This window comes from Bos mutus, chromosome 2 (genome assembly GCF_027580195.1).
Source record: "Bos mutus isolate GX-2022 chromosome 2, NWIPB_WYAK_1.1, whole genome shotgun sequence".
Classification (NCBI taxonomy): domain Eukaryota; kingdom Metazoa; phylum Chordata; class Mammalia; order Artiodactyla; family Bovidae; genus Bos; species Bos mutus.
The window spans coordinates 124,300,985-124,326,055 of NC_091618.1; the positions used below are offsets into that span (position 1 = coordinate 124,300,985).

Below are 25,071 nucleotides of genomic sequence, written 5' to 3' on the forward strand. Positions count from 1 at the left end.
AAGGAACAAAAGGAATACAATCTCTAGCAGCATCATCCAAAATCAAGACAAGACATGGTTCCACTTTCTGGAAGTGAGTCTGTCCTTTATATTCTAAAGTAATTTTTTTCTAGGAAAAAGAGATAAAACTATATTAATATGAAAAAACTAAGAAAAATATTGTTGATTATGAGGCTGTTACTCTGATTATACTGGAGGCTGCTTTGTTTCTGTTTTCCAGAAAATGCAAGCAGCATTGATCTTTTTATACTTAGTATCATTGGTGGATTAATAAATAGAAACAAGTAATAAAAATAATGTGTTTAAAATGAAACACTAGTGTTTATGCCAAGCAACTCATCTTGCCAATAATCTACGTGAGGACTAATATAAATATTTAGTCATATAAACTGCATGTTTCTATTATTGTGAGCTAAACAACATCAGTGAAGTGAGATGAAAGACCCAAAAGTCTGAGAGTCAACTGACACGGAAATCACATTATTGTTGGGTTTTACCACCGAGTGAGCCGAAAGTTTCATTTAGTTCATTCTGTATGCTGGCGCTAGTAGTGCTTAGTTGTCTTTCAGTTCAGTTCACTTCAGTCACTCAGTCGTGTCCAACTATTTGTGACCCATGGACTGCAGCACACCAGGCTACCCTGTCCATCACCAACTCCTGGAGTTTGCTCAAACTCATGTCCACCAAGTCAGTGATGCCATTCAACCATCTCATTCTCTGTCGTCCCCTTCTCTTCCTGCCTAAAATCTTTCCCAGCATCAGGATCGTTTCCAATAAGTCAGTTCTTCACATCAGGTGGCCAGAGTATTGGAGCTTCAGATTCAACACTAATCCTCCCAATGTATATTCAGGACTGATTTCCTTTAGGATGGACTTGTTTGATTTCCTTGCAGTTCAAGGGACTCTCAAGATCTTCTCCAACACCACAGTTCAAAAGCATCAATTCTTTGGTGTTCAACTTTCTTTATAGTCCAGCTATCACATCCATACATGACTACTGGAAAAACCATAGCTTTGACTAGACGGACCTTTGCTGGCAAAGTAATATCTCTGCTTTTCAATATGCTATCTAGGTTGGTCATAGCTTTTCTTCCAAGGAGCAAGTGTCTTTTAATTTCATGGCTGCAGGCACCATCTGCAGTGATTTTAGAACCCCCCAAAATAAAGTCTGTTACTGTTTCCACTGCTTCCCCTATTTGCCATGAAGTGATGGGACCAAATGCCATGATCTTAGTTTTCTGAATGTTGAGCTTTAAGCCAACTTTTTCACTCTCCTCTTTCACTTTCATCAAGAGGCTCTTTAGTTCTTCACATTTTGCCATAAGGGTGGTATCATCTGCATATCTGAGGTTATTGATATTTCTCCCAGCAATCTTGATTCCAGCTTGTGCTTCATCCAGCCTGGCATTTCACATGATATACTCTTAAATAAGCAGGGTGACAATATACAGCACTGACGTACTCCTTTTCCAATTTGGAACCAGTCTGTTGTTCCATGTCCGGTTCTTAACTGTTGCTTCTTGACCTGCATACAGATTTCTCAGGAGGCAGGTCAGGTCGTCTGGTATTCCCATCTCTCGAAGAATTTACCAAGGTTTGTTTTCCATGAGGAAAACAATAGTTGTCTTTAACTTCATTCAAAACAATTTTGTTGGAAGGTATTACGACAGCTTCATATCAGCATGCATTTTTAAAAAATGATCAAAATTGGTAAATTTTTGTGTAAGCATTTTAATACTGAAGATGGGAAAAGAGCAACATTTTCAGCATATTAAGTGTCGTTATTTTAAGAAAAAAATGCAGTTCTATTTCCAGTTTTTTAAGGAATCTCCACACTGTTCTCCATAGTGGCTGTACTAGTTTGCATTCCCACCAACAGTGTAAGAGGGTTCCCTTTTCTCCACACCCTCTCCAGCATTTATTATTTGTAGACTTTTGGATCGCAGCCATTCTGACTGGTGTGAAATGGTACCTCATAGTGGTTTTGATTTGCATTTCTCTGATAATGAGTGATGTTGAGCATCTTTTCATGTGTTTGTTAGCCATCTGTATGTCTTTTTTGGAGAAATGTCTATTTAGTTCTTTGGCCCATTTTTTGATTGGGTCGTTTATTTTTCTGGAGTTGAGCTGTAGGAGTTGCTTGTATATTTTTGAGATTAGTTGTTTGTCGGTTGCTTCACCATTACTATTCAACATAGTTTTGGAAGTTTTGACCACAGCAATCAGAGCAGAAAAAGAAATAAAAGGAATCCAAATTGGAAAAGAAGAAGTAAAACTCTCACTATTTGCAGATGACATGATCCTCTACATAGAAAACCCTAAAGAGTCCACCAGAAAATTACTAGAAATAATCAATGACTACAGTAAAGTTGCAGGATATAAAATCAACACACAGAAATCCCTGGCATTCCTATACACTAATAATGAGAAAACAGAAAGAGAAATTAAGGAAACAATTCCATTCACCATTGCAACGGAAAGAATAAAATACTTAGGAATATATCTACCTAAAGAAACTAAAGACCTATATATAGAAAACTATAAAACACTGGTGAAAGAAATCAAAGAGGACACAAATAGATGGAGAAATATACCATGTTATGGATTGGAAGAATCAATATAGTGAAAATAAGTATACTACCCAAAGCAATTTATAGATTCAACGCAATCCCTATCAAGCTACCAACAGTATTCTTCACAGAGCTAGAACAAATAATTTCACAATTTGTATGGAAATACAAAAAACCTCGAATAGCCAAAGCGATCTTGAGAAAGAAGAATGGAACTGGAGGAATCAACCTACCTGACTTCAGGCTCTACTACAAAGCCACAGTTATCAAGACAGTATGGTACTGGCACAAAGACAGAAATATTGATCAATGGAATAAAATAGAAAGCCCAGAGATAAATCCACGCACATATGGACACCTTATCTTCGACAAAGGAGGCAAGAATATACAATGGATTAAAGACAATCTCTTTAACAAGTGGTGCTGGGAAATCTGGTCAACCACTTGTAAAAGAATGAAACTGGACCACTTTCTAACACCATACACAAAAATAAACTCAAAATGGATTAAAGATCTAAACGTAAGACCAGAAACTATAAAACTCCTAGAGGAGAACATAGGCAAAACACTCTCCAACATACATCACAGCAGGATCCTCTATGACCCACCTCCCAGAATATTGGAAATAAAAGCAAAAATAAACAAATGGGACCTAATTAACCTTAAAATCTTCTGCACATCAAAGGAAACTATTAGCAAGGTGAAAAGACAGCCTTCAGAATGGGAGAAAATAATAGCAAATGAAGCAACCGACAAACAACTAATCTCAAAAATATACAAGCAACTCCTACAGCTCAACTCCAGAAAAATAAACGACCCAATCAAAAAATGGGCCAAAGAACTAAATAGACATTTCTCCAAAAAAGACATACAGATGGCTAACAAACACATGAAAAGATGCTCAACATCACTCATTATCAGAGAAATGCAAATCAAAACCACTATGAGGTACCACTGCTGGGCATACACACTGAGGAAACCAGAAGGGAAAGAGACACGTGTACCCCAATGTTCATCGCAGCACTATTTATAATAGCCAAGACATGGAAGCAACCTAGATGTCCATCAGCAGATGAATGGATAAGAAAGCTGTGGTACATATACACAATGGAGTATTACTCAGCCATTAAAAAGAATACATTTGAATCAGTTCTAATGAGGTGGATGAAACTGGAGCCTATTATACAGAGTGAAGTAAGCCAGAAGGAAAAACATAAATACAGTATACTAACGCACATATATGGGATTTAGAAAGATGGTAACAATAACCCGATTATGCGAGACAGCAAAAGAGACACTGATGTATAGAACAGTCTTATGGACTCTGTGGGAGAGGGAGAGGGTGGGAAGATTTGGGAGAATGGCAATGAAACATGTAAAATATCATGTAGGAAACGAGTTGCCAGTCCAGGTTCGATGCATGATGCTGGATGCTTGGGGCTGGTGCACTGGGACGGCCCAGAGGGATGGTATGGGGAGGGAGGAGGGAGGAGGGAGGAGGGTTCGGGATGGGGAACACATGTATACCTGTGGCGGATTCATTTTGATATTTGGCAAAACTAATACAATTATGTAAAGTTTAAAAATAAAATAAAATTGGAAGAATAAAAAGAATAAAAAAAAATTAAAAAAAGAAAAAAATGCAAACTGAAATGCAAAAAAAAAAAAAAAAAGATTTGTTCTGTTTACGGAGAAGGTGTCAAAAATGTTTTGCAAAGTTTCATGATGGAGATTTCTTACTGGATGACATTTCATGGAGGGGTAGATCCATTGAAATCAATAGTGATCAAATCAGGACATTGAGAACAATCAATGTTATACCATGTGGGAGATAGCTGACATACTCAAAATATCCACATCAAGCACTGAAAATCATTTGCACCAGCTTGGTTATGTTAATCACTTTGTTGTTTGGGTTCCACAAAAGTTAAATGAAGAAAAGCTCTTTGACTGTATTTCTGCATGTGATTCTGTATTGAAACATAAGGAAAATGTTCTGTTTTTGAAACAAATTGAGAAGGGTGACTAAAATTGGATACTGTATAATACTATGGAGCGGAAGAGATTGTGCAGCAGGCAAAATGAGCCACCAACAACCATACCAAAGGCCAGTCTTCATCCAGAAACTGTGATGTGTTGCATATGGTGGGATTGGGAGGAAGTCCCATATTATTAGCTCCTTCTAGAAAACGAAATGATTAATTCCAACAAGTACTGCTCCCACTTAGACCATTGAAAACAGCACTCAATGAAAAGTGTCTGAAATTAGTTGACAAGAAACACATAAACTTCCATCAGGATACTGTAAGACTGCATGTTTCTTTGATGACCAGGCAAAAACTGTTCCAACTTGGCTGGTAAGTTCTGGTTCATCCACCATATTCACCAGACATTGAATCTTTGGATGTTCATTTCTTTTGGTGTTTACAAAATTCTCTTAATAGAAAAAAATTTTAATTTTCTGGAAAACTATAAAATGCACCTGGAATGGTTCTCTGCTCAAAAAGATTAAAGAAAAAAAAAAAAGCTTTGGAAAATTAGAATTATGAAGCTGCCTGAAAAATGGTAGGAGGTAATGGAACAAAACAGTGAATATGTAGTTCAATAAAGTTCTTGGTGAAAATGGAAAATGTGTCTTTTAGTTTTACTTAAAAAACTAAAGGAACTTTTGGCCCAACCCAATTTGTTTCCATGTGCATTTTGGCCAGTAAATTATTCATAGAGAGGAATTACTTGTTTTTTATTTTTATTTTTTAATCGTTATAGGACACTCTGGTAGCTCCTATGAGAATGCACAAATTAATGTATAAGATTAGTTTTCAATTTCCTTGTGCTTATAATTTATTTGGGGAAGTAAAGATAACCAATATGAAAAGACCTATAACAAAACTGCCAAATGCTAGTTTCTGAATGGTGAAATCAGAAATTCTGGGAAAACTGGGTGTGAGTTGGCTGTTGAAAATTTGGTAGAATTTAAATTAACAGAAGGTAGAATGTTTCTGGAAAAAGAAAGGACAAATTTTTGTTGGCCACCTTATACTAGATTTTGCCTAAATTGAGAGGGTGTTAATTTAGTGATGTAGTAAAAACTACTAGGGGAAAATTAAAGGGGCTGAGCAAAGATAATTTTTATTCTCATTGAATGTAAGTTTATGAAGTGAATGAAACTATGTAGTTTACTTTCTCATTTATCATTGTATTTAACCATCTGTGGTGTGCTGCATTCCATGGGGTCGCAAAGAGTTAGACACGACTGAGCGACTGAACTGAACTAAACTGAAGAACTTTTTAAAGCAATTTTAATGGTATGTGACATCTGCCTAACTCTACAGGTCTATACCCAGAATCCTCCACTTTCTCCCATGCTAACCTCCCCAAAGTCCCAAAACATACTTTGTTCTTCCTAGCTTTGTTTTGTTTCTTCCTAGCTTTGCTTTTTTTTTTCTAGCTTTGCTTTTATTTAGGTTATTTTCTTCTTTTAGCCTCTGTTGGTCCAACCAAGATGAAACTTTTCTCTGACCCTTTCCTGTCTCAGATGCTAAAGTATATGGGGGTTCTTTACCTCTATATGCTTAAAACACTTAATGTACACTTTAAATATAGGATCTTTTGCACGCTTGTAATTATTGGCTATGCTCAATAAGAAAGGCAGATTTTTTTGTCTTCTGCACTGCTCTATGCCCAACACCTGAAATGGTACTTAAACACAGAAATTTCTCAAAATTCTATATGTCTTGATTGAGGAACATGATTTCTTTGAGGGAGTATTTTTAATCTCTGAAAAGCTAGAAACTGCCATGCAGGTTCAGGTTTGGGATTTGCCTCACAAACATCAGTAAATTGCTGTTAGGTGAATGAATGATTAGAAAGACAAAGAGCTAACTTGAATCACTTGAAAGTACAAAACTAACATTTTGATGGAAAGATCACTAGACTGAGAGTTTAACTGTCAGTTCTAGTATTATTCTGACTCAAAATTGCTGAGTTACACTCATCAAGTCAGTGAAGTTATTTGGACATCAGTTTTTCTCATTTGTTAAATTAAGGAACTGGACGTTGTACAACTACGTTACTTGTTAGGAGCTATTGTTACTCGTTCACCCCATACATTCCTTAGCAAAACCTTTGCTTCAAAGGTTGCTTCTTTGCTCCACAAACACGTAATTTAACACCTAATTGTCTCCACATTATAGGAAATGAGAAAACTGTCATGGAAAGGTCATTGAGGAGAATTTATTCAGCACAGCATGGCAGTTTCTGGCTTTCAAGTGCTGCCTGGGATATAATCACTTGTCTAGTAGCTGAGAGGCCCTTCTAAACTTGAGTAGATTTTCCTGACCTATTTAAAACTCACTTAAATTTCTGGCATCTTTTTTGGAACATGGGGACTTAATTTGACATATGTAAATGAGATCTCCTTCACCTGGGTAGTTGCTCTTGCATAACTGTTGGTTTAATAGGCATGGCTTTGAGCATTTCTTTTGTTTAAGTAGAATGCTGAATATAAAGGATAATCTCTTCTATCAAGGACCTAACATTTTAAAGTCCTGTCTACACTAGATCATTACTATAAAGGACAGATATGTATTAGTCTCAGCTCTGAGTTCCACTTTGGGGTGTATGCTGCTGCTGCTGCTAAGTCACTTCAGTCGTGTCCGACTCTGTGCAACCCCATAGATGGCAGCCCACCAGGCTCCCCTGTCCCTGGGATTCTCCAGGCAAGAACACTGGAGTGGGTTGCCATTTCCTTCTTCAATGCATGAAAGTGAAAAGTGACAGTGAAGTCGCTCAGTGTCCAACTCTTAGTGACCCCATGGACTGCAGCCCACCAGGCTCCTCCATCCATGGGATTTTCCAGGCAAGAGTACTGGAGTGGGATGCCATGGCCTTCTCCAATCGGGTGTATAGGAACTTCTTTACAGAAAATTAAAATTATGCTTGAAGAAATTTTCCAATCCAAACAATGTAACATTTTAAAGTGTTTTAGCATAAATGTTAGTGGTCAGATTGTTGTTGTTGTTCAGTCACCAAGTAATAGCCAACTCTTTGTGCCCCATGGACTGCAGCACACCAGTATTCCCTGTCTTTCACTATCTCCTGGAATTTTGTCAAATTCATGTCAATTGAGTCAGTGGTGCTATCTGACCATCTATTTCATCCTCTGCCACCCCCTTCACCCTTGCCTTCAATCTTTCCCAGCATTAGGGTCTTTTGCAATGCATTGGCTCTTCACATCGGTGGTCTGATAAGCAGTTACTAATTTGTAGAATTCAAAAGTCACTAACATATATTTAAAATGAATAACCAACAAGGACCAACTATACAGCACATGGGAGAAGACTATGGCACCAATACAAAATAAAACATTAAAAATAAAAATAAAAATCACGGACACAGTACAGTATTGTAAGAAGTCCAGAGATGCATATAATCCACAGCATGCGTGTGTGCTCAGTCATGCAGTCATTTCCAACTCTTTGCAACCCAATGGACTGTATCCCCAGGCTCCTTTGTTCACAGAATTTTCCGGTCACAAGTACTGGAGTAGGTTGCCATTCCTACTCCAAGGGATCTCTCTGACCCATGGATCAAACCCATGTCTGTCTCTTGCATCTCCTGCATTGGAAGGCAGATTCTTTACCACTGCACTGCCTGGGAAACCCATATAACCCACACAAAACAATTATATATGTTCATATTTTTTAGATATGTATAGATGCTGTTTTACAATGGTAAAATACATAATTATTATTAAATCTATAATAGATCTTGTCATCTAATATTTTCTCAAATAGTATGTGGTAAGAGTAAAACCCTCATTTGGAGTACACAAAATGTTTGTTATTCCTAGATAGTCCTTACTTTATTTTAGAGTATTGCATTCATGAGAAAAGTTAATAAATAATGAGGATATTTTGCTATGGTCATAATTATATACATGTTATTATATATCAGAGTAAGATAGAATTACAGATTAAGATATATGGCAGTAAAGTGTTATCAAAATAAGAGCAATATACTATACAGGCATACCTCTGAAATTTTGTGGATTTTGTTACAGAGTACTTCAATAAAGTGAATATCGCAATAAAGCAATTTACAAATTACTTTGGTTTCCCAATGCATATAAAAATTATGTTTATGCTGTATTGTAGTCTGTTAAGTACGTGATAACATTCTGTCCAAAAAGGCAATGTATATATCTTCACTAAAAATACTTTATTGCTTAAAATTTCTAGCCATTTGTCTGATCCTTCAGTAAGTCATAATCTTTTTGCTGGCACAGGGTTTGAAAATTACAAGAATTACTAAGTGCAACACACAGATAGGAAGTGAACATGAGCTGTTAGAAAAACTGAACCAATAAACTTGTTTGATGCAAGGATGCCCCAAGCCTTCAATCTGTAAGAAGCACAACATCTACAAAGTGCAAAATAACAAAGTAAAATGAGGTATGCCTGTATTGCTACTTGATATTATTTTCACAATTCATATTTCAAAAATATTTCTAAAATAAGGATGTTATAAAATCATAGTATATGGTAGCTTATTTTCTAATATCTAATGTAAAAGCAGTTATTAACTTGTTCATTTTAAAGCAGTCATTTATTTCCTCATTTATTTTAAATTTGCTTGTGTCCAATATGTCAGGATACAGTGATGAGTCTCAGGAATAGAAACCATAACAGTGTCTGCTATATAGAGTAATGTAATCTTAAAATAATTATACCATGTAATACAGATAGCCAACACCTTTCAGTGAATGAAGTGCTGTCACCTTGACTTTACCAAGATGAAGAAATGAGATCTGGGTGCATGTAAAAGAAAGCCAGACATTTGCTTTGATTTTTGTTGTTGTGTCACTATAGCATGTTAGTTTATGGCCCCTTGTCAATTTTTCTTGTTTTGATACATATGAACACCGAATGCCTTAAATCTCTAAAATGTCATTTTAAAATATACAAGTACAGTACACAAGCTGTCATTTGATAAATGCATTGTGAACACAGAGCCAGGAACATAACATCTTTCACCATCCCATTTTCCTCACTGCTGATTCTAGGTCCCCTTAGGCAATAAAAGACTCTAGAGATTCCTTAATGGAATACAACTTTAGGTCACAACTTTATTAGCTTAAACAAAGAACATGGAAATTGTCCCCGGATGGATTCACCAAGGCACTAGGCAGCAATGATACCTAATTCCCCCAAGTGATTGTTTGATGTCTCTTTTAAGATAAAATTGCCTTGTACACAGGGAAATGGGCTATCAGTCCTGTCTTACAGTTCTACCCTTGGGAGAGCAGCAGCTACAATATAGTGGCATTTTCAGCAGGGGATTTCAAAACTTAAGAGAAGTGAATTCTGTTTCTTTTTAGGTATTTGTAAGATTGCAAAAGCATAATAATTTACTGTTCTTTCATAAATTAAGAAATTTCTGCTTTTTCTATTTATTTTTCAATTATTCAGTCTTCAATGCACAAAACAGTCACATAACATACTTGTGCATTGGTAAACATGTTCTTTCTTACATTCTTCATGACTTCTCTAGAATTTGATTTTTAAATTGATTAATTTATGCCCAGATTCAACGTGTTCAAATTTGTCTTATTTACCAATCAAGCTCTCCTTAGAGTCCCAGTGTTACTATTTTACCAAAGTTTTATGAAAATTTTGAAAATATTGTCTCCCGCTGCTATGTCTTGTTTTATTCTTGTTGTTTTGTTTCATTTTTAAAATCTCTTCCTCACTCTTCTACTTGGATGAGGATATTATGGATTCATAGATCATTTTGAGTAGCTACAAGTACATTCTTACCATTTGAGCATAGTTAGTGTTGAGAGGGAGAAGGTGATGGCACCCCACTCCAGTACTTTTGCCTGGAAAATCCCATGGATGGAGGAGCCTGGTGGGCTGCAGTCCATGGGGTCACGAAGAGTCGGACACAACTGAGCGACTTCACTTTCAATTTTCACTTTCATGCACTGGAGAAGGAAATGGCAACCCACTCCAGTGTTCTTGCCTGGAGAATCCCAGGGACGGGGAAGCCTGGTGGGCTGCCGTCTATGGGGTCGCACAGAGTCGGACACGACTGAAGCGACTTAGCAGCAGCAGCAGCAGCAGCAGTGTTTAGAGGGTGTGTTCAGACCAGGAGAGGTGAGATTATAGACTATTTTTGCGATAAACTAATGATCTTGGGCTTCCTTGGCGGCTCAGATGGTAAAGAATCTACCTGCAATGCAGGAGACCTGGGTTCTATCCCTGGGTCCTGGAGGAGGGAATGGCAACACACTCCAGTACTCTTGCCTGGAGAATTCTATGGACAAAGTAGCCTGGCAGACTATAGTCCATGGGGTCACAAAGAGTCAGATACAATTGAGAGACTAACAGAAATAAACAACGATCTTGAAAATGTATTCTAAATCTTGAAATCTATTCTAAATATTTTGGGTAATTAAAAACATTAGCTCAGTGGATAATTAAGATTTGCAGTTAAGAAAATGCACTGTCAACATTGCTAATACTGTGTTAGGAAGAACAAGAGAGAGATTATATATCAGTTAATCCATGAGAGAAGTAGAAAAATGGCCATCACAAGTAGGGACTGAAAGGAGGAAGTTGAGTGGGAAAATGTTGCATAGGTTGGGTATACAAAATCCTATTTAAAGAAGTAAGCAAAAAAGTAATAGCTATCATTACTTCCTGATTCTTGCTTAAACTCTTGGGCAGATTTTTTGCATTTTCATTAAAAAATGTATTTTAGAGGATGAGATAGATATTTGGATGAAGGAAGGTGATAAATTCTAGTTAGAGGATTTATACTTAATAGTCGTGTGGAACATACAAATCTAAATATTTAGCAAGCAACTAGATATATCTGTGCATTTCATGATAAATTCATTGCTGCTTCAACCTACTGTTATATTTCAGATTATCAAAAAGTCACAGTAAAGATTATATAAGATAATTCAGCTTGATCCAAAGAAAGTGTATGTGTTCCTGTTCTGTAGTACACATCAAAAGAATACATGTGTTTTAGAAGAGCATAATGATTGAAAGTCATAGAAGTCCTCTGATCAGAGAGCCATAATTCTCAAATTTCAGGAGTTTCTGAACACCTGATGCTGATTATTCCAACACCTCACTCACAACCATTGGGATGTCCCAAAACTATTGATATGTAAAACCAAAAGGAAAACGCTACACTGTAACATGTGATTGATTACCCATGTTTATTAAATTCCTTATTTTCCAAATATATGTATATATATATATCACACTAATGGGGTATTTATTGCAGACAAAGTATTTTTGTTCTTTTGTTGTAAAGAGTCTTTGAATGAATAAAAGGAAGGAAACATACTGTGTTTTCCCACTGGTGCTCTATTTCCTTGGTCTTCCAGATATATCTATTTCTGAATTCAGCATTGGTGGCATACTTGAAGGAAAGAGCTCCCATCTTGTCATTATGCCACTTATGAGAAAAATATGTTTAAATTAGACTTGGAAACATTTTTTATGGCTTGTTATTTTTATTAATTTCTAAGATTTATGATTGGAATGTTAAGCTGGGTGTTAATAAAAATTAGATCCTTAACATGTACCTTACTTAAAATATGTAAATCATAAATCAACACTAAAATTCTTGATATCAAAATGATGTTAATATTATAGCAAGCTTCCCAGGTGGTGCTAGTGATAAAGAATCCTCCTGCCATTGCAGGAGATGCAAGAGACGTGGGTTTGATCCCAGAGTCAGGAAGATCCTCTGGAGTAAGAAATGGCAACCTGCTCCAGTATTCCTGCCTGGAAAATTCCATGGGCAGAGGACCCTGGCAGGCTACAGTCTATGGGTTGCAAAGAGTCAGACACATCTGAGTGACTGAGCACAAAAGAATATAGCAATAACAAATAAACATATGATATTTCTCTTTCTCTCTTACTTGACTTAATGCCTTCAAGGTTCATCTATGTTGTCATAAATGGCAAGATTTTATTATATAAATAATATTACATATTACAATTTATTTCTCCATTTTTTCCTCAAGGACACTTAAGTAGTTTTCATCTCTTCACTATTGTAAATAATGTTTTCAGTAAACATGGGTTTATATATGTCTGTAGTGTTTTTGCTTTCTTTGGGTAAATGCCCAGTAGAATTGCTGAATCATATGGTATTAATAGCTCCATTTTTTATTTTTTGGAGTAACTTCCATATTGCTTTTTACAGTGGCTGCACCAGATTACATTCCTCAAACAGTGCAAAAGGATTACTTTTCTCCATGTGCTTGCAAGTACTTATTTCTTGTCTTTTTGAAAATAACCCTTCTAACCAATGTGAGATGATATCTCATTGTAGTTTTGATTTACATTTTCCTGATAATTAATGATGTTGAGCATCTTATTATGTAGCTATTGGTCATCTGTATATCTTCTTTGTCTATTTAGATCTTCTCCTCTTTTATGTTAAAATCAGATTGCTTGTTGTTTTGCTATTGAGATTTGTTGAGTTTCTTATGTATTTTGGATAGTAGCCCCTTATCAGATACAGGATTTGCAAATATTTTCTCCTATTTAGTAGATAGCATTTTAATTTTGTTGATGGTTTCCTTTGCCATACAAAAGCTTTTTAGTTTTATATAGTCCCACTTGTTCATTTTTGCTTTTGTTGCTTTTGCTTTTGGTATCAGATTCAAAAAGTTATTGCAAAGACTTATGTCAAGGAGTTTGCTTGACTTATATCTGTGTTCTCTTCTAAGAGTTTTATGGCTAAAGGTCTTACATTCAACCCTTTCACCCATTTTGAGTTAATTTTTGCATGTGGTTTAAAATATGTTTTTTTTTTTCTTTTGCGTATGGCTGTCTAATTTTCCTAGCATCATTTTTGTTAAGAGACTGTCCTTTTCCCATTGAATATTTTGACTCCTTTGTCATGAATTAATTGAACATATATCTGTGTATCTATATCTGGTTCTTTATTCTGTTCCGTTTATCTGTGTGTCTGATTTTGTGCCATACTGTTTCCATTACTTTAGCTTTATTTGAAATCAGGGCTTCTGGTGCCTCTAGCTTTTTTTTTTTTTTTTTCTGTCTTTGGATATTACTTTTGGATATTACTTTGGATATTCAGGATCTTTTGAAGTTACACACAAATTTTAGGATTGTTTCTTCCATTTCCATGAAAAATGATATTGGTTTTTTGATAGGGGTTGCAATGAACCTATAGATTGCTTGGGGTAGTATGGACATTTTAACAATATTTATTCTTCCTATCCATAAGACTGGAATATCCCTACATTTATTTGTGTATTCTTCAATTTCTCTCATTAATGCCCCCTTTCATTTGTCCCTAGGTATTTTTTAAATTATTTTTTTATTTCTTCTTTGACCCATTCGTTGTTCAGTAATGTGTTAATTTCCACATATTTGTGATTTTTATAGTTTTCTTCATGCAATTAATTTTTTGTTCATACCAGTGTGGTTGGAAATTATACTTGATTTCAGTCTTCTTAAATTTATTAAGAATTTTAAATTGTGGCCTACCATGTGATCTATCTTGGAAAATGTTTTATGTGCATTAAGGAATTTGTATTCTGCTGCTTTTAGATGGAATCCTGTTTAAGTTTCTAAGTTATCTGGTCTAATATGTCATTTCAGGCCTGTGTTTCCTTATTGATTTTCTATCTGCATGATGTATGTAGGGTATTAAGGTCCCCTACTCTTCTTGTGTTGCTATTTATGTCTCCCTTTTGGTCTGTTGATATTTTCTTTATGTATTTAGGTACTCCAATGTTGGACAAATAAAAATTTACAAATTTTATGTACTCTTCTTGGACTGACCCCTCTATCATTATGTAACACTCATCCTTATCTCTTATTACATTTTTGTTTTAAAGTCTGTTTTTTTCTGATGTAAATATAGCTACTCCAGCTTTCTTTTGATTTATATTTACATGGAATATCTTTTTTTCATCTCTTTATTTTCAGTGTACATGGGTCCTTACATCTAAAGTGAGTCTCTTGTAGGCAACATGTAAAAGTGTCTTATTGTTTTATCCATTCAACTCTTCTATGTCTTTTGATTGGAGAGTTCAAGCCACTTACTTTTAAGGTAATTACTGGTAAGTTTGCACTTTATTTTCATTTTGCTAATTGTTTTCTGGCTGTTTTATAATTTCTCTGTGTTCTTCCCTATCCTCTTGCTCTCTTTCTTTGTGGTCTGATGACTTTCTTTGGTGGTATGCTTATATTTATTTTCATCCTTTGTGCATTTACTATAGATTTTTGCTTTGTAGTTACCATAAGGCTTTCATATAATTGTTTATATCTAATAACTACATGATTTTGATCACTTCTAAGGTTCAACATTTTTCTACCCTTTCATTTTTCAAATTGGGTGTCAAGTTTTACATCTTTTTATTTGTATATCCTTAACTAATTTTTGTAATGACAGCTATGTTTTACCACTTTTTCTTTTAAAGTTTTCATTCTAGCTTCATAAGTGATTAATTGATTGCTTTTAATATATGTTTTCTTTTTTAGTGAAATTTACTCTTTCCTGTATTATAAGTAGTAACAAAAAGTTTTTCCATATATTTTTAAAAGCATTATCCATAATTTAAAAAATTGTAAAATGCAAGTCTATTAAACTAGGTGAGTACATTTCTGAAATTTATGGTTCTCTACATATCCTCCAGATAAGATTCATATAAATTGCTTTTCAAATATTATATTAAAATATAAAGAACATAATATATTTTATATTCTTACAGGTATATTTACTTATAAAATAAGACATTTTTATTTTAAATGTAAATGACTACTTTTTCCCCATTTCAATATTTTGTTTTAGATGAACTCTTGAAAATGTTTGACAGACATGTTTGGCAAGTTTTTGCACTGTGTAAACAGGATATCCCCTCACTTTGTGGCTATTTTCTTTTCAAATGCATAGTGGTCTATAACTCAAAAACCAAGCAGAAATGAGATGTATCTGGTTACATTCAATGCCACAGTGCAAATGGATTCTAAAAAAATCTCATCAAATGGGGCAATTCATGTTATGTTTACTACATGAGTAATTATACATAATGCAGATCCCATTTATTTTACAATTTATACTTTTAAACAATTAAAGGGCTTGTCTTTGGATGGTCACTAAAATGTGAAATGAGGCAGTCAAGCTTAATTTAAAAGTATAGCTCAAAAAAGTTTATTAATCATTATAGGTGAGGAAAACATGGTGAGATATAAATATTTTTGGTAGAAATACCAGAATAGCTTTTTGATGTACCTATTATAGTGAAAGAGAGAAGTTTATGTGACTCTGATTGTGTTCATCCTTTTTTTGCTAGGTACAAGGGACCCACTGGTGAGCAATAACAATGAAAATGTCATACTTCCTGCTTTCTTGTACCTTATAATTCATTGAGAGAGACAGATTTACTAAAAATAATAATAGTTATAATAATGTGTTTCTCAAACAGATTTGATACCAGGGCTCTAAGAGAAAGGACTAACATAGTATCTCAGAATGGTCAAAGGTGTTGTTATAAAAAGACTTCTTTGAGCAAGAAATTCTTATCCAGCTAAGTCAGGTGAAAAGCAGGTTCAAAGACATCTTAGATTCAGGGAAAGTTATATTCAAAGGCTATATTAGGAAAAGTAAGGGTTCAGGAATGGAGGAGGTGACACAGATTAATATTTTCAAAATAAAGTGGCTCATCGTGTCCGACTCTTCGTAACCCCATGGACTCTACAGTCCATGGAATTCTCTAGGCCAGAATACTGGAGTGGGTAGCCTTTCCCTTCTCCAGGGGATCTTCCCAACTCAGGGATCAAACACAGGTCTCCTCCCTTGCAGGTGGATTCTTTACCAACTAAGCCACAAGGGAAGCCCTCAAACTTAATTAATAGATTATATATTATATACCTGCACATGTATGTATATATGTTTGTCTGTATCCTTACCTTATTTTTTATTTAATAACTGAATATTGGAGATGTAATATATTTCAGAACTATACAGTTATTTGAACATATAGTAGTTTCCTCTTTGAAAATTTTTATAATTTAGAATATAAACATAGTTAAGCATTATAGAATTAAATGAGCATATTTAATGTAGCTTGTGTTAGGAGAAAAACACTTTCTAAAGATAGACTTTAAGAGTATTTCTATTTCAATCTGTGAACATGATATTTCTTTGCTTGTGAGGGAGAACATTTTCTCCTTAAATTATATGAATATTAGTGAACCAGAATTTTTTTTTTCTTTATATTTGCAGTCCTTCAGTTCAGTTCATTTGCACAGTAACATCTGATCTTTGTGACACTATGGACTGAACCATGTCAGGCATCCCTGTCTATCACCTATTCCTAGAGCTTGTTCAAACTCCTGTCCATCAAGTTGGTGATGCCATCCAACCATCTCATCCTCTGTCATTCCCTTCTGCTCCTGCCTTCAGTCTTTCCCAGCATCAGGGTCTTTTCCAATAAGTCAGTTCTTTCCATCAGGTGGCCAAAGTATTGGAGTTTCAGCTTCAGCACCAGTCCTTCCAAAGAATATTCAGGACTTATTTCCTTTAGGATTGACTGGTTTGATGTCTTTGCAGTCCAAGGGACTCTCTCAAGAGTCTTCTTTACCATCACAGTTCAAAAGCATCAATTCTTCAGTGCTCAGCTTTCTTTATAGCCCAACTCTGATATCTATACATGACTACTAGAAAAACCATAGCTTTTACTAGACAGATCTTTGTTGGCAAAGTATTGTCTCTGCTCTTTAGTACGCTGTCTAGGCTTGTCACAGCTTTTCTTCCAAGGAGCAAGCATCTTTTAATTTCATGGCTTAATTTAAAAGTATAGCTTTTAAAGTATGGCTACAGTCACCATCAGCAGTGATTTTGGAGCCCCCGAAAATAAAGTCTGTCACTGTTTCCATTGTTTCCTCATCTATTTACCATGAAGTGATGGGACCGGATGCCATGATTATAGTTTTCTAAAAGTTGAGTTTTAGCCAACTTTTTCACTCTCCTCTTTCACTTTAACCAAGAGGTTCTTTAGTTCTTTGTTTTCTGCCATAAGGGTATTGTCATCTACATATCTGAGGTTATTGATACTTCTCCCAGAAATCTTGATTCCAGTTTGTGCTTCATCTTGCATTTCACATGATATACCCTGCATATAAGTTAAATAAGCAGGGTGACAATATACAGCCTTGATGTAATCCTTTCTTGATTTGGAACCATTCAGTTGTTCCATGTCCAGTTCTGTCTGTTGCTTCTCGACCTGCACACAGATTTCTCAGGAGACAGATAAGGTGGTCTGATATTCTAATCTATTTAAGAATTTTCCACAGTTTGATATGATCTACACAGTCAAAGGCTTTGGCATAGTTAATAAAGCAGAAGTAATTTTTTTTTTTTACAGCATTCTGTGTATTTTAATAGCCAAAAATTGTAAACAAGTAAATGTTTTTCTGGAATCATCTTGCTTTTCCTATGATGCAGCAGATGTTGGCAATTTCACCTCTGGTTCCTCTGCCTTTTCTAAATCCAGCTTGAACATCTGGAAATTCTTATTTCATGTACTATTGAAGCTTTGCTTGGAGAATTTTATTTATTTATTTTTTAAACTGCTAACAGCAAATGTTTATTCATGATTGAAGCCAGGAAGAATTTATAAACGCATTTTAATACCTTGCTGATAAAATAACATTCCATCTTTGCAACCTTGTAAGGAATACAGAAGATATTGTAAAGGCTTTGTGTATATCTACTATAACCAGGTAATCAGAACACACATACATCACCACCCACTAGTGTTACCCCATACAACTTTTCAGAAAGGCCATCTTTAAAGCTCTACTGGATAACTGAGTAAATAGAGTCCAAAAGACTGGGGAGAAGGGAAGAAAGAGATGAAAATGATAAGCAGCACACATTTCAAAGCCCACTTATAAGCACACGACATTATGAATATTGAAAAAAAAATGGGGGGGGGAGGCAATTAAGTATTTTCAGAGAGCGTATTTTGGCAATATTCAACGCATAAGGAGGCTGCGCTTGGGACCATCCACTCTCTCCAGCTTCTCAAAGTGTTTCCTGGCATTGCGAATGTTGATCAGAGTAGCCGCAGAAGGGATGGACGGATCCGACATAACCACCATCAGGTACGTGTTTGTTGTGAAGATGTCGATGAAAGCAGCGAAGTTAGAATTCCTAACTTCCATGCTCTGGAAAGAAGCGGCCAATTTACTGCAGCTCAGCTTGAACTGCTGAATTATGTTGCTGATCGTCTCGAATCGGTGGACATCACGCTGCTCTTTGCACTGGTAATGGGAGATGACCAAGAACGTGGCTCTTTCGAACAGCAGAACTTCATCGGCCTCAATAATCTGGGCAAAATTCCCGAGATTCATCTCCAGCTGCTGGACATTTGGAATCAGCTGATAGACAATACTGGACCAGGCTTTGTAGAGCGTTTCATCCCAGATGGATGTTCGAAAACAAGCACACTCCAGCGGGCGAGACAAACGCCTCAGGTCTTCCTCTCGCTCTTTAAAAATCAGGTCACGCTGATCTTCCTGAACCAGATCCATCTTGTGCACCAAGCAGAAGATTTTGGCATCAGGAGCGTTCTGGAGGATGGCCTCCAGACACGACTGGTAATAATGCATGTCCTTTTCCAGTTCGCGGCTCTCCACGTCGAACACATAAATCAGAACCTCGACATTACGGAAGATGTTGTCTCGCTGGCTGGTGAAGTAATTTTCCATGAAGGTGTCCTGACCGCCACAGTCCCACAGATTCAGCACTAGGTTGCCCAGGAATCGGACGTGGGAGTGCTCCACATTAATGGTGGCACCCAGGCGCCGGGTGTCGCAAGCGATGTAATTGGCAAAGATAATCGACCTCATGCTGGTCTTCCCCGACCTGCTCTTCCCCATTAACAGCACCTTTTTCTTCATGGCTGTATTTGGCATCACCCGCCGGAACTCCCGCGGACTAGGCCTCTGGGCGCGGCCTAACTGCAGCGCAGACGGAGGGAGGGAGGAGCCGGGGATTTCGGGGGCTCAGCCGGCTGGGCCGCGCCTCTGTATACTGGTGAAGCCAAAGGGGCGAGCTCGGCGCTGGGAAGGGCCGCGTCCGGTGAACTCTTTCCCTGGGGAGAGCGCCACAGGGAAGACGGCTGCAGCAGCTCCGAAGAAACCAGCGGCTTCCGGGGAGAGAAGTCTCTGAGCCTCCGCAACCACCCACTTCCGGCGGCGATCTCGCGAGAACCCGCGCTCTCCAGCGTCGCTGCCGGAAGAGCTTTGAAAAACCGCTCTATCAATGAGACCCAGTACAGACCACCCGAAGGAGAGATTGGAAGGGGAACACAGGACTCGGGTGTTCTATTCTCCTATTTAAACTGAGCTTATGTTATGTTATGTTATGTTAAGTCTCTTCAGTCGTGTCCGACTCTGTGCGACCCCATAGACAACAGCCCACCAGGCTCCACCGTCCCTGGGACTCTCCAGGCCAGAATACCGGAATGGAGAATTTTAAACATTACATTACTAGCAAGTAAGATGAGTGCAATTGTGCAGTAGTTTGAACATTCTTTGACATCACTTTTCTTTGGGGTTAGAATGAAAATTGACCTTTTCCAATCCTGTGGCCACTGCTGAGTTTTCCAAATTTGCTGGCATATTGAGTGCAGCACTTTCACAACATCATCTTTTAGGATATGAAATAGCTCAGCTGGAATTCCATCATCTCCACTAGCTTTGTTGGTAGTGATGCTTCATAAGGCCCACTTGACTTTAGACTCCAGGATGTCTGGCTCTAGGTGAGTGAGCACACGATCATGGTTATCTATGTCAGGACGACCCTTTTTATATAGTTCTTCTGTGTGTTTTTGCCACCTTTTCTTAATATATTCTACTTCTTTTAGGTCCATACAATCTCTGTTCTTTATTGTGCCCATATTTGCATGAAGTGTTCCCTTGGATTCTCTCATTTTCTTGAAGAGATCTCTAGTCTTTCCCATTCTATTGTTTTCCTCTATTTCTGTCCCTTGATCACTGAGGAAATCTTTCTTATCTCTACTTGTTACTCTTTGAAACTCTGCATTCAGATGGGTTTATATTTCCTTTTTTTCCTTTGCTTTTTCCTTCTCTTCTTTCCTCAGCTATTTGTAAGTCCTCCTCAAACAACCATTTTGCCTTTTTGCATTTCTTTTTCTTGGGGATTGTCTTGATCACTGCCTCCTGTAGAATGTCACAAACCTCTGTCCATAGTTCTTTAGGCACTCTGTCTATCAGATCTAATACCTTTAATTTATTTGTTACTTCCATTGTATAATCATAAGGGCTTTTAACTAAATAGTCTAGTGGTTTTCCCCAGTTTCTTCATTTTAAATCTGAATTTTGCAGTAAGAAATTCATGGTCTGAGCCACAGTCTGCTCCCAGTCTTGCTTTTGCTGACTGTAAAGAGCTTATCCATTTCAGCTGCAAAGATATAAGCAATCTGATTTCTGTGTTGACCATCCGGCGATGTCTATGTGCAGAATCATCTCTTGTGTTGTTGAAAGAGAGTGTTTCCTATGACGTGCATTCTCTTGCCAGAACTTGTTAGCCTTTGCACTGCTTCATTTTATACTTCAAGGCCACACTTGCCTGTAACTCTAGGTATTTCTTGACTTCCTACTTTTGCATTCCAGTGACCTATGATGAAAAGGACTTCTTGTTTTGGTGTTAGTAGGTCATCATAGAACTGTTCAACTTTAGCTTCTTTGGCATTAGTGATTGTCGCACAGACTTGGATTACTGTGATATTACATGGTTTGCCTAAATGAACAGAGTTCATTCTGTCATATTGTGTGTGTGTATGTGTGGGCAGTCGTTAAATAAAATCAAAATTATTGCATCTCCATGGCTTCCTTCTTAATTGATTCTTAAAACTGCAAGCAAAGAAGCAAATAGGGTAATTGTGAGATTGCTTATTATTAATTCACTTTCTCCAAAATGAGAGTTTTATTTTTATTTTTAATAGGTTCTTGAAACTTTATTAATAGGCACTTGGAGTCCCAGTTTGAAACTTATGAACTGAAGAGTTTCAGAAAAACCTATAAAAGGTATTATATCATCAAAACCTGCTGTGATTGTTTATCCTTGTATTCTTTCACACCAAATTCATGTTTTCACTTGGAAACAACATTAAAACTAATCTGTTGAAGAATGATAAATGGAACTACCTAGGAAACAATTAAGTCCCAACTATCAAACTTCCAGACTTTTTAAACTCTATATTCTTTGTACTTAATCTTAACAAGTATACATGAAATCTTGTTCATAAAATTTGTCCTACTTACAAAGATTCAATCAATTCACCTAAGAAAGTACACTGTTAATCTGTCTGAATATCCTTAAACTATTAAATATTAAGGCAATTTCTACAGCAAATGTCTTAAGTATTCAATCTGAAAGTGGTCAATGTGTTTGATGGAGTATAGAATTAGTTTTATTAAACTATAGAAAAGTAAGTGATCTAGTTATTATAAGTGAGATATATAAGACTATAATATTGCTTATTTTATTGTTTATAACTATAATATAATTTTATTAAAACTATAATATAATTTTCTGGAGCAGCTGTGGAGAGATACCCCATGTCCAAGGTAAGAGAAACCCAAGTAAGAGGGTAGGTGTTGCAAGAGGGCATCAGAGGGCAGACACACTGAAACCAAAATCACAGAAAACTAGTCAATCTAATCACACTAGGACCACAGCCTTGTCTAACTCAGTGAAACTAAGCCATGCCCATGGGGCCACCCAAGATGGGTGGGTCATGGTGGAGAGGTCGGACAGAATGTGGTCCACTGGAGAAGGGAATGGCAAACCACTTCAGTATTCTTGCCTTGAGAACCCCATGAATAGTATGAAAAGGCAAAATGATAGGATACTGAAGGAGGAGCTCCCAGGTCAGTAGGTGCCCAATATGCTACTGGAGATCAGTGGAGAAATAACTCCAGAAAGAATGAAGGGATGGAGCCAAAGCAAAAACAATACCCAGTTGTGGATGTGACTGGTGATAGAAGCAAGGTCCGATGCTGTAAAGAGCAATATTGCATAGGAACCTGGAATGTCAGGTCCATGAATCAAGGCAAATTGGAAGTGGTCAAACAGGAGATGGCAAGAGTGAATGTCGATATTCTAGGCATCAGCGAACTAAAATGGACTGGAATGGGTGAATTTAATTCCGATGACCATTATATCTACTACTGTGGGCAGGAATCCTTTAGAAGAAATGGAGTAGCCATCATGGTCAACAAAAGAGTCCAAAATGCAGTACTTGGATGCAATCTCAAAAATGAAAGAATGATCTCTGTTCATTTCCAAGGCAAACCATTCAATATCACAGTAATCCAAGTCTATGCCCCAACCAGTAATGCTGAAGAAGCTGAAGTTGAACAGATTTATGAAGATGTACAAGACCTTTTAGAACTAACACCCAAAAGTCCTATTCATTATAGGGGACTAGAATGCAAAAGCAGGAAGTCAAGAAACACCTGGAGTAACAGGCAAATTTGGCCTTGGAATACAGAATGAAGCAGGGCAAAGACTAATAGAGTTTTGCCAAGAAAATGCACTGGTCATAGCAAACACTTCTTCCAACAACACAAGAGATGACTCTGCACATGGACATCACCATATTGTCAACACCGAAATCAGACTGATTATATTCTTTGCAGCCAAAGATAGAGAAGCTCTATACAGTCAACAAAAACAAGACCAGGAGCTGACTGTGGCTCAGATCATGAACTCCTTATTGCCAAATTCAGACTGAAATTGAAGAAAGTAGGGAGAACCACTAGACCATTCAGGTATGACCTAAATCAAATCCTTATGATTATACAGTGGAAGTGAGAAATAGATTTAAGGAACTAGATCTTATAGATAGAGTGCCTGATGAACTATGGAATGAAGTTCGTGACATTGTACAGGAGACAGGGATCAAGACCATCCCTGTGGAAAAGAAATGCAAAAAGAAATGGCTGTCTGAGAAGGCCTTACAAATAGGTGTGAAAAGAGGAGAAGTGAAAAGCAAAGGAGAAAAGGAAAGATAGAAGCATCTGAATGCAGAGTTCCAAAGAATAGCAAGAAGCGATAAGAAAGCCTTCCTCAGTGATCAATGCAAAGAAATAGAGGAGAACAACAGAATGGGAAAGACTAGAGATCTCTTCAAGAAAATTAGAGATACCAAGGGAACATTTCACGCAAAGATGGGCACAATAAAGGACAGAAATAGTTTGGACCTAACAGAAGCAGAAGATATTAAGAAGAGGTGGCAGGAATACACAGAAGAACTGTACAAAAAATATCTTCAAGAACAAGATAATCACGATGGTGTGATCACTCACCTAGAGCCAGACATCCTGGAATGTGAAGTCAAGTGGACCTTAGAAAGCATCACTACGAACAAAGCTAGTGGAGGTGATGGAATTCCAGTTGAGCTATTTCAAATCCTGAAAGATGGTGCTGTGAAAGTGCTGCACTCAATATGCCAGCAAATTTGGAAAACTCAGCAGTGGCCACAGGACTGGAAAAGGTCAGTTTTCATTCCAATCCCAAAGAAATACAATGCCAAAGAATGCTCAAACCAGTGCACAATTGCACTCATCTCATACGCTAGTAACGTAACGCTCAAAATTCTCCAAGCCAAGCTTCAGCAATAGGTGAACTGTGAACTTCCAGATGTTCAAGCTGGTTTTAGAAAAGGCAGAGGAACAAGAGATCAAATGCCAACATCTGCTGGATCATGGAAAAAGCAAGAGAGTTCCAGAAAAACATCTATTTCTGCTTTATTGACTATGCCAAAGCCTTTGACTGTGTGGATCACAATAAACTGTGGAAAATTCTTCAAGAGATGGGAATACCAGACCACCTGACCTGCCTCTTGAGAAATTTATATGCATGTTAGGAAGCAACAGTTAGAACTGGACATGGAACAACAGACTGGTTCCAAATAGGAAAAGGAATACGTCAAGGCTGTATATTGTCACCCTGCTTATTTAACTTCTATGCAGAGTACATCATGAGAAACGCTGGGCTGGAAGAAGCACAAGCTGGAATCAAGATTGCTGGGAGAAGTATCAGTAACCTCAGATATGCAGATAACACCACCCTTATGGCAGAAGGTGAAGAGAAACTAAAGAGCCTCTTGATGAAAGTGAAAGAGGAGAGTGAAAAAGTTGGCTTAAAGCTCAACATTCAGAAAACGAAGATCATGGCATCTGGTCCCATCACTTCATGGGAAATAGATGGGGAAACAGTGGAAACAGTGTCAGACTTTATTTTTCTGGGCTCCAAAATCACTGCAGATGGTGACTGCAGCCATGAAATTAAAAGACACTTACTCCTTGGAAGAAAAGTTATGACCAACCTAGATAGCATATTGAAAAGCAGAGAGATTACTTTGCCAACAAAGGTCTGTGTAGTCAAGGCTATGGTTTTTCCA

At 37.0% G+C, this 25,071-nt stretch overlaps 1 protein-coding gene and 1 pseudogene across 1 annotated transcript; one reads left to right on the forward strand and one right to left on the reverse strand.

The window, feature by feature from the left end:
• Positions 1 to 18,407: 18,407 nt before the first annotated feature.
• Positions 18,408 to 19,639, reverse strand: LOC138990419 (ras-related GTP-binding protein A-like). The gene has a single exon (XM_070381315.1). It carries the CDS (start codon positions 19,550 to 19,552, stop codon positions 18,611 to 18,613), a length of 942 nt encoding a protein of 313 aa, XP_070237416.1. The 5' UTR covers positions 19,553 to 19,639; the 3' UTR covers positions 18,408 to 18,610.
• A 2,899-nt stretch (positions 19,640 to 22,538) lies between these two features.
• LOC138990421 (craniofacial development protein 2-like) lies at positions 22,539 to 23,429 on the forward strand (annotated as a pseudogene).
• The last annotated feature ends 1,642 nt before the right edge of the window (positions 23,430 to 25,071 follow it).

Bases quoted from the DNA above. Each gene is read 5' to 3' on its own strand.
- LOC138990419 (XM_070381315.1), bottom strand. From the start codon at position 19,552: ATGCCAAATACAGCCATGAAGAAAAAGGTGCTGTTAATGGGGAAGAGC.